The 20,398-nt window shown below is 41.1% G+C and overlaps 1 protein-coding gene across 2 annotated transcripts in view; it reads right to left on the bottom strand.

The window, feature by feature from the left end:
- nrp2a (neuropilin 2a) overlaps positions 1-20,398 on the bottom strand; it is an 82,568-nt gene that overhangs the window by 53,629 nt on the left and 8,541 nt on the right. For both annotated transcript variants that reach the window (XM_023270540.3, XM_023270541.3), the window contains exons 2-3: positions 17,946-18,123; positions 3,556-3,737 (exon numbers count right to left, since the gene is read on the bottom strand). In XM_023270540.3, coding sequence (XP_023126308.1) covers positions 3,556-3,737; positions 17,946-18,123 — 360 coding nt within the window. The remainder of the gene's footprint in view (positions 1-3,555; positions 3,738-17,945; positions 18,124-20,398) is intronic.

Raw genomic sequence — 20,398 nt, forward strand, 5'->3', positions numbered from 1 at the left:
GCACAGTGTGGTGGGGGTTTGTCTACGCCGTGAGCTGTACTGTCCGTTTAAGATCTTAAGGAAGCCGGACAGACGCACACGTCTCCCAGCTGTGCGCTCAGATTCTATCTCTGCCAGGACGCACCCTTTAAAAACACATACAGACCCGCAATCGCCACCCCAACGCACACATTCAAATGTAATATTTCTGTCTTCCAAACAGAAATACGCACACACACACACACACAAAAAACGCAACTAAAACCCATTAACAAAGTAATGGTTATGCAATTACTTCCACTCTGGTAAATAAACACATCTCAGCCAGGATCTCTGTGTACCCGTCACAAGTTGTAAGCTGTTTAGAGGAAACCTGCGGCCCAAGCATGCCACGGTAAGACAAACAGCTATGATGAGAGAGCGTGCAGGCGCTGGGAACGCCGTAATTAACACATGGCCTCAATCACGCATCCTGAATACATTTTCACTCTCTGACTCACTCCTTCTTTGTCAGTCACCCCAATCATTTCCCCACCGTGCTCGTTTTTTTTTTTTTTGTTTTTTGTCCGTCTACCTCCGTCTGTCACACACGTGCATCTATCATTGCCGCCTCCGCGTACATACAGACAGACAGACAGACAGACAGACAGACAGGCAGAATCTCGCACAACAAGCTGAGCGGAACCACCCACACAAGCAGGCAGCAGACACCTACATGTACTCACACGGTGACACAATCTCTTATACCCCCTGAATTTACACCAGGATCTTGTTAAAGCCATGGCAACCGCATCCCTCATCCAGCAGCCTTCAATCCATCTGTGTGTGTCTGTGTGTGCAGACAGATGCAATCTACACTATTACATTGTCGGGGTTCGAGCTGGTGGCCTTGGTAACGGAGCTCAAATCTGGGTCACATTCTTTTTACACTAAACCGGAGATATTTTTCAAAGGTGGGAGGTGATAAGGAAGCCTTTTTGTGCCCTAGGAGCCATGATTTTTATGACAAATTCCTTTTAATTTCTTGTTTTTTGAGTTAGTTTTACGTCAGAGTTCCGTTCCTACGGATCGATGTAAGTTGAATTTGGCTGTAACGCCGGTAAAAATGTAAACAAAGCCGTTGCGGGCATCACAATCAGTTCTACAGAAAAATCATGAATACCAGTGACTTTCATGCATGTATGAAGATAACAGAACATCGTAACAGACTGATTTTGTTGTTGATGGTGAGGTTTGGTTGTGTAATATTTTTTGGGTACAATGTGCTAAAAATCAGAGATGATATAATTATGGAAAATGCTATTAGACTAAAGACCACAAGTAAAACATATGCACTCAAAACATAATGGTGTAAACTTAAGGTATTATAACTTTTAACATATATTAGAAAAATATGCATGAAATCTAGTACAAAATAATAAGGGTAAGATGTGGAGCATAAAGTTTGAACATGTCTGGGCATGTTCTCTGTAAAACATGACCTAATGATAACTTAATGCGCATGTCTTCTGTAAAATGATCTAGGGGTGAAATATGATAACCTGACGTCATGATCTGACCAATAGATTTACAAAAGGGTGTCCAAACTGTCACTCCTATCATACACCCCATTGGCATGGAAAAATGACCACCGCTCACAGCATGAAAGACGGTGCACAGCTCAGTGTCTTCAGTTCTTCTTGGGGTCTTATCACTGCTGAGAATTAACTCCTGGATTTTTGTCGACAAATAAATCCTGCTGCCCTCCGAATGCTGACGTCTCTTGGTGATTTTCTGAAGATCTTGAAAGAAACTTTTTAGATGTTTGAACACGGTCAAGTCGTAGACTCTGGTCTTGATTTGTAACTTTGTTTACAGTTCATCAGTTTCAATGTTTATTGTTCTTTCCAGATTTGTGAACGCACCATGTTTAGTTACAGACGGTTGCTCCAATATATTGCACTGTTTTTACATCTTGACTGATGTTCGTCAGAGTTTCGTCCTGTTTGGAGCGTTTTATTCTATCTAATTTCACTTCCATGGAGATGGCTTTCCTTTTCTTTGAAATATCAGAAGAGTCTGACTTAGGCTTGGGAGCCACAATGAAGGGCAATAAGTTAGTGAATGTAGCACAATCCAAAGTGGCGTACAACCGGCGACTGTAAACAAAGCCGTCTTATAGTACCACGTGATGACGTATTCATCCGCTCACCAACTAGTTCCACGTAACCAGCTTCGATGTCACGACGAAAAGCCATACATCTTAAACCGAGAACCTCCTGTATACATGGAAGAAGAACTTCCAAACATGCAGAGACAATAAACTCACTTGGACATAAATCTTGCCGCCCCAAGGCCACCTGACCATTTCACCTCTACGACTACTACACACACACACGCACCAAAACAAATATACTTCAACCTTGCCTGCAAAGTGCACTTCACCTCGTGCACTTTGATGACTTCGAGAAAGAAAAAAAAATTCCATTTCGGCACACACTCATCCCCCATCAATCTCCCCCCGCCGCAGCCTCTACCCGTAAACCTTTAACCTTCGCTGGGACTCAAAGCTGCCTCGCAGCGCTCTCCATCGTCCCACCACAGCCTCCCACACCCAGCCCTCCTCGTGTCCCCAGAGGAAGCGGATCTTGCTCCAATTAAGCGAACATTCCTCACATGCTTTCAGGCGGCTCTAAAGTAGTTTTCGTCGTCTCTTTCCATAAGTTTTGTTTACATGCCCGGCCGCCCCTCACTTTTAGGGTGGGTGAGAACATGTCTCGGGCCACTGATTATGGTACAAAGAAGTGACACATTGACAAAATCGTAAGCTTCACATTCAGATGTGTCCCAAAGAAGTCTTTAAATTCTATTCAGCACTGAACTACATTAAGGTAAATTAGCTAAATTACCTGCAATGAGAGGTAGGACCTTGCAAACAACTGACAATATTTCATCATGTTTAAGCAACACAAATATGAAAAGATGTGAATTGGCTGAATTTTACAAAGTGTAAAACCATCAGAATATCTAATATTTTCAGCTCGGCTCCACTTCAATTTTAAAAAAATATTTAAAACTGAATTCTGCTTCATAATACTGCTACTACTATTACTAATACTCCGGCGTTTTCCATGTATCTTGTATTCTTGTGGTATTTTATCGACACTCGGGGTCACTTTTTCTCTTATTTTATTGGAAGTATTAGCCACTGTATTCAAACAGATTTGTTTTGCTGCTTATTATTGTTAGCAGTTCTAAAATAGTACTTGAATTGCCAACAAAACCCAATAAATATATGTATGAATGCATCTATTCTTATATTCTATTCATCCAAATATGACATTCGCTAAGCAGTGTCCACTACGACTCATGCTGCTAACAGAGTTTCATTATATTTTCATGTACAGTACGTTGATAATAAAGGCATATTTAATCTTTAATAAAACATATATATTATATAACTGGGTACATACTGGATTATAAAACCAATCAGCATTCTTCAAATTTTGACACCTTTTAACAAACTTGAAGAAAAACACTTGGCTTTCTGTATTTATTTGACTCAACCAATGAGGATTTTTTTCCCCCTGCACTCACCTGTTTTGAAAATCTCGTAGCGCAGAGAGAAGCCCGCCCCCTGATGTGCGTAGTCCGACACGAATCTGATCTGCAGGGAATGTCCGGACGAGATGATGGGCGCCGGGGCGATGTTGCTGCAGTGTCGACCCAAAACGTCGGCCGTGTCTGAAATCCCATCGCGAATTTCTATGTAGTCATATCTGAAAAGGAAGAAAAGATGGAGATTATTCGCTGTTGCATTGAAATATTCTCTGAAAAGCAACAATCTTTGCATTTGCACGTCTTACAATGAGCTCAATGCAGCAGGAAAGGGATTAGGAAAGGTAAAGAGATAAAAGGGGAGCGGCAGAGGGGAGATAAACATAGATGGATAGTTATGGGGTTATGCAACCAGCTAAGCTAATAAAAACCAGACAGGTGTGGACCTATTTACCATCAGAGGTCAGCCTCGGGACAGAATGCACAGTGTCCAAGCAAAGCATTCAGTAATGCAACACAACATTAAGACAAATAAATATATCCAAAGCCAGAGCATCTGCACTTTGCATGTGTTGTGTGTTTAGCTGTGTTTAATAAAATGAGTTTGCGTGACCCACTTTTGCTCAGGACAACAAATCCAGATGCAAATGACTTCAGCCCAAACTGCTCAATTTGGGATCGACGGGCAGAAAAAGGAAAGATGTAAAGATGCAGGCAAATAGGCGTCTGGATGGATTCGTTAATAAGAAGCATAAAAATAGACAGCGAAGCCTCATAAAAAAGTAAAGAGGTGAAGGCCGGGGGGTAAAAGGTGAAGACATGAGCAGCAGCAGGGGGTGAGGTGGAGGTTGGAGAGTAAAATCAGGATAAATAAATGCAAAGACATCTTGCTTATTAGCTTTCACATGCTTGAGCTCTCAGCTCATTATGACCTTTGACGAGCCAACTGACCCTGAACGATAAAAGCAAATTCTTAACTGTCAGGCCACTCCGAGTGTGTGTGTGTGTGTATGTGTGGGTGTGTGTGTGTGTGTGTGTGTGTGTGTGTGAGATTTTTATGAGTGTGTGTGCCAGACAAAGGGAGCCCACCTGGCTGATCCAGAATTAGCTCATGGCCCTCAGTGTGTCATTCCTCTGACATTATTAGACCTAAGCAGCATCAGAGAGGCACAGATGGAGGCAACACAATCTGCCTTTCAGAACACTAGATGACGTTTATACCATCAATACAAACATAACGACAAAAAACTTTTCAGAATTTGCACTTTTTTGCAAAACATGACTTTTTGGCACTTTTCTGCTGCAGGAATTCAGCGCAGACACAAACATTTATAGGAATCAGCCTTTCTGTTTCCATTGAGATGCAAAATCCAACAGCTCCAACCACAGTACTAACTCACAGTACATCAAATCAACAATAAAAATGATAGTTACTCATGGAATTAGATTGGTTTCTAAACTAATTGTGTGAATAGAATGACAAACCATGTGTAGATGTGTGATTTGTACATATAAAACGGAAAAAAAAGTTGATCTGCACATTCACCAAAATGATCCACAAACAAAGCATACCTGTGAATAAATTCAATTAATTACCATTTATATATATCGTCCTAGCATTTCTGACTTTCAATAACACATTAGTGAGCCTATTTTTTGCTATTTAGGGGGAAAACAAAAAGGATTCGTAGATCCCAATTTTATATAGGCTGATTTGTGTTGTACATACACAATTTTGAAACAAAAATCCACTTTTTTGGGACAGCAAGTGTTTACCTGCCAATAACTAACACCCCAATCTCTCTATGAGCTGTTTTTTATAACTATAAAGACTGATATTACATCTTTGGCACTGACTCTATAAATGCCGTAGAAATACACTCTAGAAGTCACAATTTTTATAAAATTTCAAACTGTTCTTTCACTCATTGGTTGCCTGTGTTTTCTGACATTGCATAATCAGTCTTGGTCCCAATCTCTTGAGTCCAAAGTGAGATAAACTGTCAATACAGCACCACAATGTTCTTGTCTTTTAGTTTCCATTTGAAAGGCAACAAGGGAAGTGATGCAAGTCTGAACAGTTTCAACCATGACATCAACTCTTAGCGTGCCAAAACAACAACAAATGGTAGTTAGTGCACATAAATCTAGTTCAAGGAGCAAAAAAGATAAAATGGATGGATTTGTTACTTTAGTCCTCTTGGTGGATTTTAAGTTGTTGATCACAGTGTTGGAGAAAAGATGTCTTTTTTTAAGGTAGGTACATTTTTGTGCACAGAAATTGGTTCTAGAGGGATGGTTCATGAGGTCAGAACACACACAAAAGGTTAAGAGCGCTCTAAAATGGCTCACAAGTTCCTGAAAACACTACTGCATGGTAAAATATGGGGCTATTATGACCAAATAAAATACAGAGGAAAAGAGAAAGCTTAAACCCAGAGTGAGTCATGATGGTTAGTTTGTATACTGACTTTTTATTATTGATCCCTTATCGGTGAAGTTAACAATTTCAAATGACATTTAACTTGTTCTTTATGTGGGCTAAAGCCACTCGCTCCTTCAGATGTTTTCCTAAAAAAGTTTCTCCATTTACTTGACAGATCAAAACTGTCATTTACTGTAAAACACAGGCCTTCCCTGTATCGCCTCCAATAAATGACAGCATAGCTTTGTTGGTGTGATTAAGACCAAGCAGTCTGTGCTTGGAGCTGACGCTGAATCACCAGGTTTTAAAGGAAATAATTTAGGGTTGTGACAATATTTTAAGGTGTGGAAATCTCTATAATGTTTGTTTGTTGCCAACCTGGTGCTGAAGTACTGCTTAAAGCAAGTTTCAATGAATTTTACTCGACCACACAGCCACACAGAGTAATCTTCTCTTCTTTGCTCTTAAGAATACGTTCGTCTCGGTACCTTGTGTGTGTGTGTGTTCTCAATTTTCCACTAAATGTGCATGTTGATGTATTTCAAGTTGCACGACTGTGAATAATTTCTGTGTAATTTTGGTCTCCATAATATTATACAGTCGCCCTTTTCTCTCTGCAGTTCTAACAAGTGTCTCTTCACCATGCATGCTGCTTCCACAAACTGCATGGCTGCAGGCGCCCTGCGGCTCCACCGAGGACGCCCTCCAAACATACAGACATACAAACACAATTAGTCCATGTGATGAAGCTGCTGGAAACCCAACAGGACCACTGTTGTCTCATTAATTACTGTGATGTGCTGCTTGATGCTGAAAAAGCTTCATTCTGAGTTTTAAACTCAGCATCTTGCCACTGATCTGAACAGAAAACCACCTTTTCCTTCACTAAAATGAAAAGTGTTTAGAAAAGCTGAGACATACCAATCAGCTCCAGGCTGTATTTCTTTGTGGCGTCTAAGCACTAAGACTGCTTTTGTACTGGCAGCTTGGAATAAAACCTGGATTAAGTAGAGTCACTAAGCCTCTTTTTTTTTTATCTCATTCCTGCAGTGTATTGATTCCAATACAGAGCATTCAAGCTAAGACTGCTGATGGAGGGATAATCCCAGCCACATTAATCTGGGTCAGAGGGCCTGTTCACACCTGGCATTAACATGCATCCTGGGTGATCCGATCACAAGTGGACAGCTCTAAGTACAGGTGTGAATGTACGCAGGGAGCGGTGAGCATACGTTGAGATGGGATTCAGAGGCGGTTTGAAGCTTGTCCTGGATTGCACTGAAGGAATGCACAATCAGCGGATGAAGTGAAAGTGAAGCACATCGTTTCCTCTTGCTGGTCAAAAGTACCCTAATTAGTCTTTGCAGAACGGAAAAAGATATAAATGCCGCTCTAAGTTTCCCATTTCTCTTGCAATCGCCCAAAATACGCATCAATACCAAATGTCACCACAATATCGTCCATGTCAAGCAAGCATCTGACTGACAGAGATATTTAAGACCATCTTAGCTTTAGAAAACCAAAAAAGTATGAAGAATATGAATAAGAAGCAGTAAAACATCTTCAAAAATGTAGAACTTTATACTGAAGCTCCTAGGATTACCATCACCTGGATGACTGAGAATCTATACCAGATACCAGGGGTGTCAAACATGCGGCCCGCGGACCAAAACCGACCCTCCAGAGGGTCCAATCCGGCCCACAGGACGACTTTGTAAAGTGTAAAAAATACAGAGAAGACATTAACTGTAAATTGTAAATTTAAAATAATTTCTAGACCATGACAAGTTGTTTTATCATAAAGTAAAATACTAGATTGTTGATTGTTCCTTTGTCATTTTGCGTCTCATTTCTATAAAATTTTGTCTTGGTTTTGTTGTTTTTTGTCTGACTTTTGTTGTTTGTCTCATGTTTTTGTCGTTTTGTGTTTTGTTTGTCTACTTTTTGTTGTTTTATTTCTCGCGTTTGTCATTTTTTTCTTTTGTGTCATTTGTGTAACTGTTTTTGTCTTGTTTTTGTCATTTGTCCATTTTTTGTCTCTTTCTGTTTCCTGTCATTTGTCTCATTTTTTGTCATTTTGTGTCTCATTCTTGTAATATTTTGTCTTGTTTTTGTTGTTTTTTGTCTTTTTTTTGTCTGATTTTTGTCATTTTGATCATAAAGCAAAATTCTATTCAGTTCCAGATAACTGTGACTAAATGTTTTGTTCCTTTGTAGAAACTCTGTGATCTGGAAGTTGTAATGTGGAAATGATAAACTGAGGAATTATATTGTTGAAACTGAACTTATTTTTCTTAAGAAATTTCAGGTTGTTCATAATGTTTTATTAAAAGATAGCACCTTAAATGTGAACTGTTTTTACACTAAAACTAAGGAAAAATTTGGAGTTGTGGTCATTTATTGGTTATTATGCTGTGATTTTACTGGTCCGGCCCACTGGAGATCAAATCGGGCTGAATGTGGCCCCTGAACTAAACTGAGTTTGACACTCCTGCTCCAATCTGTTTCTGTCTCGTGCCAGTTCCTCAACTTCATACCAACACCATCCAAAATGCATCAATACATTAAGAGTTGGTGTTTGGTGAGCAGACAGATTTCAGTCTTCCTCCACATTCCTGCACTTCAAGCCTGTAAACGGCTGCGGCTGAAGCAAATCTGCACAAAAAGGCAGCCTGAAGTGACTCACGGCAGCGAGTAAAGAAGCTGTTGTCCAATACTCTTATACATGTCTTGGTTGTAATCCTGCATTACAGAGGCGATCGCGAAGGCTTTAGCTGCAAGCTCCCACCGAGAGTCTGAGAGAAGCCACGGCTATCCCTAAGTACACCTGCTTAGGGCTGTAACTGACACATGCTTAGAGGAAAACACACACTCCTGCATGTGCCAGCACACACACACACACACACACACACACACACACACACACACACACACACACACACACACACACACACACACAGAGGGGACGCAGATATGAACAAACACGGTCACGCGCTCGCTGCCGTATCGCCAACGCAGAGGATAAAAGGCCCGCAAAAGAGCTGAGAGCCTAATTAGGTTTTAATTGATTTTGGAGTGGGTCTCTATCCTTCTCCCTCTCCTGTCGTGGATTAGCGTCAGCCAGCGAGTGTTCCTCAGATGTGATTATTGACCTGTTCGCTCAGCCTCTCCCCAGGCTCTGATGAATACATGCATGAGGGCCTGACGTGTGAGAGCCCACTGTCTGTCTCTTTCAAACACGCTCTTGAACGCATTCCAGGACACTGCACACACACACACACACACACACACACACACACACACACACATAAATCAGTCGCACATGCGCACTTATGAATCTTCACCCATGAAAACACACACACAGGAGCAGACAGCCCCCTTATCCAGATCCCATTAGGAGGTTGTTTTGATCCAAACTCCGCCTTTCTGTCTGACACCATCCATCTCCGGCTCTCTGTCTGTCTGTCTGTCTGTCTGTCTGTGTGTGTGTGTGTGTGTGTGTGTGTGTCCGTCTGGCAGTCTGTGTTCAGGGAGCCATTACAAGGCACTGGGCTCGCCCTCCCTACATTCTGCCCCCGCTGAGAATAGCTGCAACAGAGGGAGCGGGGTTAAGGAAACTAAAAACCCTCAAGGGCCAGTAATTCTGCACCAGTCCAGACATGTCTCTTCTTCCTCTGCGCTCATATATCACCCCGACCCTGCGCCAAAACAACTAATTGCCTTTCACACCTTTTGCTGTTTGTCAGGGGATCGGGAACGTTTCCTGCAGGCAAGAAGCGACTGCACGTATAAACTGTGTGTGTGCACGTTTACAGGCCTCTCCACTAGCCCACTGTGGCCTTATGGGTGATGCTAGTGGTCATTTTCTGTGCCGGGCGGGACAAACATGCGGCCCGCGGGCCAAAACCGGCCCCCCAGAGGGTCCAATCCAGTTCACAGGATGACTTTGTAAAGTGTAAAAATTACAGAGAAGACATTAACTGTAAATTGTAAATTTAAAATAATTTCTAGATTATGACAAGTTGTTTTGATCATAAAGTAAAATACTAGATTGCTAACTGTTCTTTTGTCACTTTGTGTCTCATTTTTGTAATATTTTGTCTCGTTTCTGTTGTTTTTTTGTCTGATTTTTGTCATTTGTCTCGTTTTTTGTCATTTTGTTTCTCATTTTTGTCGTTTTGTGTTTCCTTTTTGTCTTGCTTGTGTTTTTTGTCATATTTTTGTAATTTTTTGTCTCGTTTTTGTCGTTTTGTGTCTTTTTGTTTGGCTTGTGTCAATTTTCTGATTTATTTGTCGCTTTTTAATTTTTTCATCTAATTTTTTGTCTTTCTGTTTTGTTTCATGTCGTTTCTCATTTTTTGTCATTTTGTGTCTCGTTTTTGCAATATTTTGTCTTGTTTTTGTTGTTTTTTGTCTGACTTGTCGTTTGTCTCATGTTTTTGTCATTTTGTTTCTCGTTGTTGTTGTTTTGCGTTTCTTTTTTGTCTTGCTTGTGTTTTTTGTCATATTTTTGTCATTTTGTGTTCTGCTTTAATTGTCATTTTTTGTCTCTTTTTTGTCGTTTTGTGTCTTTTTGTCTGGCTTGTGTCATTTGACTCATTTTTTGTTGTTTTGTGTCTCATTTTTGTAATATTTTGTCTTGTTTTTGTCATTTTATGTCATTTTTTTTGTCTGACTTTTATTACTTAAAGTAAAATACTACACTGTTCAGTTCCAGACGACTAAATGTTGTGTACCTTTACAGACACTCTGATCTGTAAGTTGTAATGTGTAAATGATAAACTGAGGCATAATGTTGCTGAAATTGATATTTTTCTTCAAAAATTTCAGGTTGTTCATAATGTTTTGTAAAAAGATAGTTCTTTAAATGTGAACATTTTCAGAACGTACTTTTTTGCACTAAAACAAAGGAAACATTTGCAGTTGTGGTTATTTATAGGTTATTATGCTGTGATTTTACTGGTCCAGCCCACTTCAGATCAAATTGGGCTGAATGTGGAACCTGAACTAAGATGACTTTCACAGCCCTGCTCTATGCTAAACACACATCATCTGACTCTAGGGATCAGCAATAGCCACATCTACATCCAACCTTCTGCTTCTTTCTTCTGTGAAATCAGTGAAGAGGTTCAAACAGCGAGCATGGCCGCTCCATTTACTTTAATCTAAATACCTGCGTAAGTACATAAGCATTCACTGGGAGCTGCGAAATTACATAAAAGATTAACACATAATTTGCTGTGGGTACATCACGGGCATCTGATTTATTTTGTTTATGCTGATAAAAGAGCAACAGCTGTTCTTGAATAGCAGCAAACCAAACTTGGCTGTGCTCAGACACTCGGGGCCTTGAGCCGAGATGATTTTCCTGTCTGCTGCATTGTTGGTTTTTTTCCCTCTCTCCCCAGTTTTCCACTCTTGGAGCACAGGAACCCGCAAGATCCCGATCTGCTAAACAATCAAGAGTCATCTGTTGGTTCTTCTCTTCTCCCTCTTGCTGATTTACAGAAGCAAGAGGCAGAAATTAAGCGATGAAGAGGGCGTACGGTGGACACACACACCCAGATCTTGGTTTGTCTAAACGCACACACACTCCTCCCCGCCTCAAAGGGGACTCTAATAAACCATAAGTGCCTCTGAAATATTAACTAGATGCTGTGAGCAAAATCCCTGCAGATCCACAGACGCTGCCATCTTCAATCTAGCCCCAAAAACAAATTGCACTTCTCCTCCTCCTCCTCCTCCTCCTCCTCCTCATCTCCTCATGCCTCGCTGCCCTCTCCTGCCGTCCATCACAGGCTCATACTTACACATGACCGGGGCCAAACCGCTGACCACAGAGCGTCTCGGCGTGGCCCCAGACTTTCTAGCATCGATCTGAAACATCAGACTATAACTGCCGTCTGTGCTGAAGCTGCCACCCTTCTGCTGGATGCGTATTAATCCAGATGCATCAACACATGTTTGCGATGGAGCTGCGTTACACAGACACCTCGTGTTCGTTCGGGCGGAAAATTTAGATCCACCAGTCAACTTTAATTACATCTAGAGACAACATTCTGGCACCTGAAGAGCAAGAAGTCACTTGAAAATGTTGCTAATGTTGCTTTTTTTTGCATTAAATTCGACTTATTATATCATCATCTAATGACTTGTGGATGCTGATGGCTGTGATCTTGGCCTAAATGCAATCCGAGCGCCGCATATTGACAGATCAGATCCTGAACACCTCCCTGTAGCCGTGACCGCCGCAAACTCTCCTTTCGCCCTCTCCATCCCTTCTTCACTCCCTTTTCCTCCAGCTATTGCTGATCATTTATAGATTTCCCATTACGGCCACAACACAGGCATCGATCCCACACCTCTCTGCTCCCCCCCCCCCCCCCCCCCCTTGGGTATTGGTAAGAGAGTGATATCATACGTTCAGGAACACATGCAAAACGCTGCATGAAGCGGTTGCTATGCGCTGCTGGCACCTTTCGCTGCGACCACACGGGCCAGGAGAGGATTTACAGCCGGAGTTAGATCATAAAAATCTGCACCTCCGGCAGCGTTCAATAAGAAATAACCAAATAAAAGTGAGAAAATAAAACCCAGAGAGGTGGAAGAAATGGATCTTCTTGAATGACTATAGTTTTTTGGGGGGCATGTGTGTGTGAGTGCCTGTTTTAATTCAAAAATAAAACACTTCCTCCTCAGGCTAGAAGAGAAAAAAGAGAGAGATCAAGAAAAATAGAGAGTGAGAAAGAGCTGGAGAGGAGCAGAAATAAAGGAGAGGGAGGGAAAGAGAATCATCTCTCCTCTCTCTCTCTTCCTCTGCTCCTGCTATATCACTAGGTAGCATCCTGGGGCTTGGTGATGGCAGATTGCATTAGAGATATGGGCCTGATATTTCATCTAGCCTTTATTACATTTAGTTCACATCAATCGGCTGGCAGCCTGGAGGTAAGAGCTATTTGGCACATGGCCGGACTCCCCCTGAAATGAAATCCTGAATTAAAGTGCCACCTCAGACGTAGAACGCCTGCATAAGGCTGCCGATTTGATTGCTGCAGTAGAGCGGCGGTTTTGGCTACGCTGCACCGTCCACAGCGCTGACTGTTTGAACCCGCTGAGGGAAAATCACCAGCTGGCCAGGGATATTAGCCAGGGTTCAGAACCCTTTCCTGGGCTGACCAAGCACTTTTCTCCATTTTATAAAAGGCCTAAAGTGCCCAAGGTGGGGGGTGGAATGATGGCTGATGACCACTTTCACACTGACAGGTTGGACGCCCGCATGTGTTTTCAAAGCGTATCCACCGAAAACATATGTTCATTTACCATCTTTATGACCATGTTATCGGCATTTTTTCTACATATTTCTGTGATCAGCAGTCTAGACCACACGGCTCTGCGTCTTTCAGGTAACACGGCTCCGGTTTTCTCTGCTGCCGTCTCCATAATCCCAGCTGTCATGCAGATTTGCAGCCTTGACCGAGATGCTGAGGCCTTCCACCTCTGCAGCCCTCCGGCTCTCCTCGCCCTAACCTCGCTGGAGACCGTGAAAACATGCTAAAATCTACTCTCCGGCTCGCTCCCTCACACCGCCGTGCCTAATCATACAGGCAAATAAAAAAGAGAAAAAAGGAAGCAACCCATAACAGTGCTATAGGGCTTGGATCAATCTGGGTAAAAAGCATAACACAGGACAGAGAGAGCAGGAATATCGAGCCGCACTTCGCCTTTTTCCACTTATTTTTGCTGCTATTTCTGTGCCCCAAAGGGGAAAAGCTTCTTCCGTGAAAAACAGAAGGGCAAACACATTAGTGTTAGAGGTTATGCATAAATAAATGTTGCCGTGTTTTGCTAATGGGCTTTTTTAAAAACGGGGCTTATCACAGCACGGGCTGGATGTATGGATGGATTAAGGGAAGAGGGGAAGCACACAGCGGCTAGTCTTACAAACTAACAGTTGCTTACATGCTTGCGGAGTTACTCACCCGTGGACGCCCACCCACACTCGCTGACTATTTCTCATGCACATGCTGATACATACGGTATGAAGGAGCCTGAGTGGGAGTTTGTGTTAGAGGGCAGGCCAAGGCCTTCGTCCCTCCAGGCGAGAGTCAAAAAAAAAGGAAGTTAAAAGAAGCCTCTATCCCAATAAAAGTGTCTGTGGAGAGGAGGAAAAGAGCGGGCATTGCGGTTTTCTCTTCCTCCTCCTGCCCTGCATGCCTTTGGGCTGTGAGAAACTGCTTGACACACTGCTTATCAACAGCTGAGCCGCCTCTCTCTCCGTCTCCCAGGGCAGCGGGAAGCCCGGCGTGCTACAAGCGTTGACACTGTGACGCTGGTGTTAAAGCACAGGAGCATATTGCGAAAAAGAGATAATTACGCAACATTTTTTCTTTTTTTTTGCCTTTGACCAAAAAAAAAACTAAACAAAAACAGGAGACACAAAAGCAGAGACATCAAAATAACATTCCCACTTCAGTGCGAGCAACTGTGTGTGAATAGAAACCGACAATCATTACAAAAAAAATCCTTTCACGAAAGCTGCCATTGATGTAGTCATGAAAGTAACATTTTTCTCCTGGCCAGACAAAGTGCTTTGTCAGTGAACAATGCAGGAACAACCCATTGAGGATTATTAATCCTTCAATTTACAGCTAGACGGGAGACTGGTGCGAGGAAAAGGAGGAATAAATGGAAGCGATTGTACAAAAAACTGCATTCATCAATCTTGTCTGGTTGTTTTAAAATGGACCAAATGGACTCAAAAGTGGTGAGACGTGCGACATTCGCTCTGACTCGGTTGTATAAAAGTGGATTATACAATAGAGACCGACTTCTTCCTCCTTCCTCTGGGGTTAAAGACAATAGAAGACCATATGATTTGGATTATTCATGTCTCTGAGAAAGGAAACTGCCCAATGTGCTCATATCCACATAAACAGCTGGCTCCCATTCTCTGCTCCTTCAACTTTTCTGTTTATTCCCTCCACCTCCTCAACTTTTAAAATACATCAGGACTCTTTTCTTTCATCCTATCTTGTCGTCCTTTCCTCACTGTCCTAAAGAACTCAAAAAGTGGCATTTGATTATCAGATGGAGGAGGATTATAGCTACAGTCTTGATAATGTCATACAGGTTGTTCAACATTCAAATATGAATTTTTTTAAATTTCCAACATCTGCTTCTAAGCAGAACAAGATGAAAACAAAGTATCTTCTGGCAGAGAAAGTACTTTTTTGTCCAGAATCACGAGTTTCGCCAGCGGAAAGAACACATGGACTAATTATTGAGCTATCTGAATCAGTGTTTCCACTCAGGGTTTTATTGTGACCTGTTGTCTGTGTTCACCAGCGTGCGAAAGAGACTTTAAACCTTGAGCTGCGGAAACCCAAATGAGCAACATTTCCTTCTCTCGGAATATTCTGAGGTTACACGCTGCAGCTGACGTACCCTTGAGCACGGAGTTTAACCTGGTAATGGCCCTGGAGCTAAAAGTCAGCAGGCAGGAGAAAATGAGGCTGGTAGTGTGAATGTCAAAAAGGATGAAATGAGCTAAGCACTCAGAAACGGAACGGCAGTCTAGCTAATAGTCTGCACTTTACACAGAGCTTGTATCTACAATTAAAACTTACTTTGCAGTTGACCTCTTGTGGTCAAACTGTGGAAAAAGGCTTCAGAAACTTGGGAGCCAAACCGCCAGCAGTGAATCATAATAGTATGTAAAACTCAACAGGAAATTACTTATTGGAGATACGAATGCTTTTGAAGCATACTAATGAAAACGTCAACACAAATCATCATTCAGCCAGAATAATAGTACACCACGAAATCTCAGTGGTGGAAGCAATTTTGCTGCAATAAAAGAGCACTTTATGGACTTTATTATGAGGACTCCTCTCCCTCCACGTTTTACTTACAGTCGAGCCTCTCGATCTCAGAGCGAGGGTTGAAGTTGTCGCTTTGTAATTTTCCCGTCTAATTCTTTTGTCTGTTTTTTTGCTTTGTTCGTGTTGTTTGTCTCATTCTTTGTCGTTTTGTATCTTTTTTTGTCTGGCTTGTGTCATTTGTCAGATTTTTTTTGTGGATTTGTAACTTTTTCGGCAAATTTTTTGTCTCTTTTGATTTGTTTCGTGCTGTTTGTTTAATTTTTTGATGTTTTGTGTCTCATTTTTGTAATATTTTGTTGTTTTGTTGTTTTTTGTCATTTTTTATGTCTGACTTTCATCGTTTTGATCATAAAGTAAAATACTACAGCATTCAGTTCCAGATACCTGTGACTAAATGTTTTGTGTTTTTGTAGTGATCTCTGTAAGTTGTTGAGAAATTTCAGGTCATTTCATGATGTTTTGTAAAAAGATAACAGTAGTTCCTTAAATGTGAACATTGCCAGAATGTACTTTTTGCACTAAAACAAAGGAAACATTTGGAGTTGTGGTTGTTTATAGGTTAGATTAATAGTACACCACACAATCTTAGTGGTAGAAGCAATTTTGCTGCGATAAAAGAGCACTTTATGGACTTTATTATGAGGACTCCTCTCCCTCCACGTTTTACTTACAGTCGAGCCTCTCGATCTCGGAGCGAGGGTTGAAGTTGTCGCTTTGTAATTTTTCTGTCTAATTTTTTTGTCTTTTTTTTTGCTTTGTTCATGTCGTTTGTCTCATTCTTTGTCGTTTTGTGTCTCATTTTTTGTCATTTCGTGTCTCATTTTTTGTTGTTTCGTGTCTCATTTTTGTCGTTTTGTGTCTTTTTTTTGTCTGGCTTGTGTCATTTGTCAGATTTTTTTGTGGATTTGTAACTTTTTCGGCAAATTTTTGGTCTCTTTTGTTTTGTTTCATGTTGTTTGTTTAATTTTTTGTCATTTTGTGTCTCGTTTTTGTGGTTTTGTGTCTCATTTTTGTAATATTTTGTTGTTTTGTTGTTTTTTGTCATTTTTTATGTCTGACTTTCATCGTTTTGATCATAAAGTAAAATACTACAGCATTCAGTTCCAGATACCTGTGACTAAATGTTTTGTGTTTTTGTAGTGATCTCTGTAAGTTGTTGAGAAATTTCAGGTCATTTCATGATGTTTTGTAAAAAGATAACAGTAGTTCCTTAAATGTGAACATTGCCAGAATGTACTTTTTGCACTAAAACAAAGGAAACATTTGGAGTTGTGGTTGTTTATAGGTTAGATTAATAGTACACCACACAATCTTAGTGGTAGAAGCAATTTTGCTGCGATAAAAGAGCACTTTATGGACTTTATTATGAGGACTCCTCTCCCTCCACGTTTTACTTACAGTCGAGCCTCTCGATCTCGGAGCGAGGGTTGAAGTTGTCGCTTTGTAATTTTTCTGTCTAATTTTTTTGTCTTTTTTTTTGCTTTGTTCATGTCGTTTGTCTCATTCTTTGTCGTTTTGTGTCTCATTTTTTGTCATTTCGTGTCTCATTTTTTGTTGTTTCGTGTCTCATTTTTGTCGTTTTGTGTCTTTTTTTTGTCTGGCTTGTGTCATTTGTCAGATTTTTTTGTGGATTTGTAACTTTTTCGGCAAATTTTTGGTCTCTTTTGTTTTGTTTCATGTTGTTTGTTTAATTTTTTGTCATTTTGTGTCTCGTTTTTGTGGTTTTGTGTCTCATTTTTGTAATATTTTGTTGTTTTTGTTGTTTTTTGTCATTTTTTTATGTCTGACTTTCATCGTTTTGATCATAAAGTAAAATACTACAGCATTCAGTTCCAGATACCTGTGACTAAATGTTTTGTGTTTTTGTAGTGATCTCTGTAAGTTGTTGAGAAATTTCAGGTCGTTTCATGATGTTTTGTAAAAACATAACAGTAGTTCCTTAAATGTGAACATTGCCAGAATGTACTTTTAGCACTAAAACAAAGGAAACATTTGGAGTTGTGGTTGTTTATAGGTTAGATTAATAGTACACCACGAAATCTTAGTGGTAGAAGCAATTTTGCTGCAATAAAAGAGCAGTTTATGGACTTTATTATGAGGACTCCCCTCCCTCCCCTTCTTACTTGCAGTCGAGCCTCTCGATCTCGAAGTGAGGGTTGAAGTTGAGGACGATGCGCTGCGAGGGCTCTGGCGCGTTGATGATCCAGTGGCAGTTCTGGTGGGGGGGGTACTCCAGAGGATAGCCGGGGGAAGTGATGTAACCGGCCTCGCTGGCATCCAGGACGCCTCCACACTCTGGTACTGCGATAAAGACGGACAGAAGGGTGGGGTTTGGATGGAGACGGCAGTTATTAACGGTGAAACTCACAAAACACAGCGACAGTTTTTATCTTAAACATAACTTTGATTTGTCATTTGCCCGTCAAACCACGCAACTCCCCAGTAAACAGTACACTCCCTGGAGCTGTGACTCAGACGGCGCTCCTTCCTTCACCTCCATATGAAGATGTGATGAGCAACAAATGAACAGTAAAACAAAGAAAGCAATTTAGGCTGTCAGTTCGGGTGAAATTGGAAAAACTTCTCCATTGTGGATCGTCAATGCGACCAGGAGCACATGGGTAAGCTATTAAAACAATAAAAGATCATTGCTGCTGCTGCATTTGGTGAGCGCACACACACACACACACACACACACACACACACACACACACACACACAGAGAGAGACGAACACACAGAGCCTCTTTCACCCTCTTCCACACCCAGGCTCTTATCTCTCTACTCCCCCGTTGGGAGCGTTCTCCAAGTGTAATTGTTGCTCCGGCAAGCCAATCTGCAAACATTAGGACACATTCCCTGATCCTATCACGCTCTCCCAGGAACAATAGCCTGCCAATAGCGTTGCTCTGCAGGCTCAGGCAGGAAGTGACACGCAGACGGCTTGTCTAGTGGGGTTCTGGGGGGTCACCCCAACTCTGTAATGAGAAGCTAACGTGGCAACAAAAGGGCCTATTCTGTGTTTGCGCCCCGACGGCTACGGCGGCTCTTGCGCTTTGCGTTATCTCCCAGAAACACGCTAAACACGTAAACTCACATGCACACACAAAAGGAACACGCATATGGGTATTCTGCACGTACACACAATGGGACGACACGCAGAGCATTGTGTGGTTCCTTTTTTTATTACTTCTGCATCGGAATAGATTCGCAGCATTATTATTCTTTAGGCAAAACATGTTCTCCATGACAACAGCAGGGGGAGGTTCAGCTCGCTACCCAACACCGTCTGTGTTTGCTGATGCTCCAGTGGGATCTCTAAATGTAATGAACTTCGTGATATTGAACTCAAAGAGGGGACGAACGCTTCCTCAATATTGTAGCTGCCGTCTGTTGGATAAATAAGAAAAAACGGCACACGGAGGAGGGTGAGGAGCGCTTTACCAGGCAACCAGCTGAATCTTCTGGTATGAAAACGACCAAATGGTGCGCTTAACCACTCAGCCCGCTGAACTGAAGCTATTCTTGACATAAATGGGTTGATATTTTTTGCCTGTTTCTTTCAAATTTCTGTGAAAGCATCAATAAAGGAAGCGGAAAAAGAGGGGAGGAAAAGAAGAAAAAAAAAAGCAGCACCAAAGGCTTGAAGCGTAATAGACCCTTCAAGTGTTGACATTTCCACCGCCTATTGTGCTTAAAAGGCACACTTAAGAGTCTCTGACATTTGATAGAGCTGCGATGGCTTCCTTACTTTGTTACTGGAGAGGAGCAACGCCCACGCTCGCGCATCAGGCGCACACAGCTGCCGGTGATTTCATGTGAGTGCGTGACTCCGGCCGCCCACATGCGTGTACACACAAGACGCAGGCCAATGTACACTGGAAAAAATGCCCCTCTCTAAACAAGACAAAACACTTATTTCAAGGAACTTTTACCCTGAAATAAGTGAAAAATCTGCCAATAGAACAAGTGAAAAATGACTTGGGAAGATTTCTTGATATTTAGAATCTTGAGATCTTAAAATTAGCTGGGAAAACTTATTTGAAGCTGTATTTTACCAGGATTGTCAAGCTTAGGTGTCATAAAATAAGCCAGATATGCTAAAAAAAAAAAAAAAATAAAATAAATAGGAGTTTTTCACTCAAAAATAGATTTTCGCTTTCATGTAACCTCCCAATTTGAGATGTATTAATCCTCCAGTTGTCTTCATTTATGGGCACCAAAAAATATTGTTTCCTTGTCTGAAAAAAATAAAAAAAAAATCAGCAAAAAAAATCCCCAAATTTCTGAAAATTTGCAAAACCTTCAGGAAGAAAATTCCAATAATTCCTTAAAAGTTTCCCTTAAAAGTTTTATTTTAAAAAAATCCCCCAAATTTGGCAAGAAATTTCTTGTAAATATTTTCAAAAAATGAGTAAAAATCTTCCAAAAAAATCCTAAAAATATCTAAAGTGATTCCATATATATCAGTAAAACTTGTAATATTTTCTTAAGAACATTCGCATAAAAATCAACCAAAATCCAGCAAATTTCGCTGGATTTTGGTTGATTTTTTTGTGAATGTTCTTAAGAAACAT

This window comes from Amphiprion ocellaris, chromosome 24 (assembly GCF_022539595.1).
Source record: "Amphiprion ocellaris isolate individual 3 ecotype Okinawa chromosome 24, ASM2253959v1, whole genome shotgun sequence".
NCBI classification, from domain to species: domain Eukaryota; kingdom Metazoa; phylum Chordata; class Actinopteri; family Pomacentridae; genus Amphiprion; species Amphiprion ocellaris.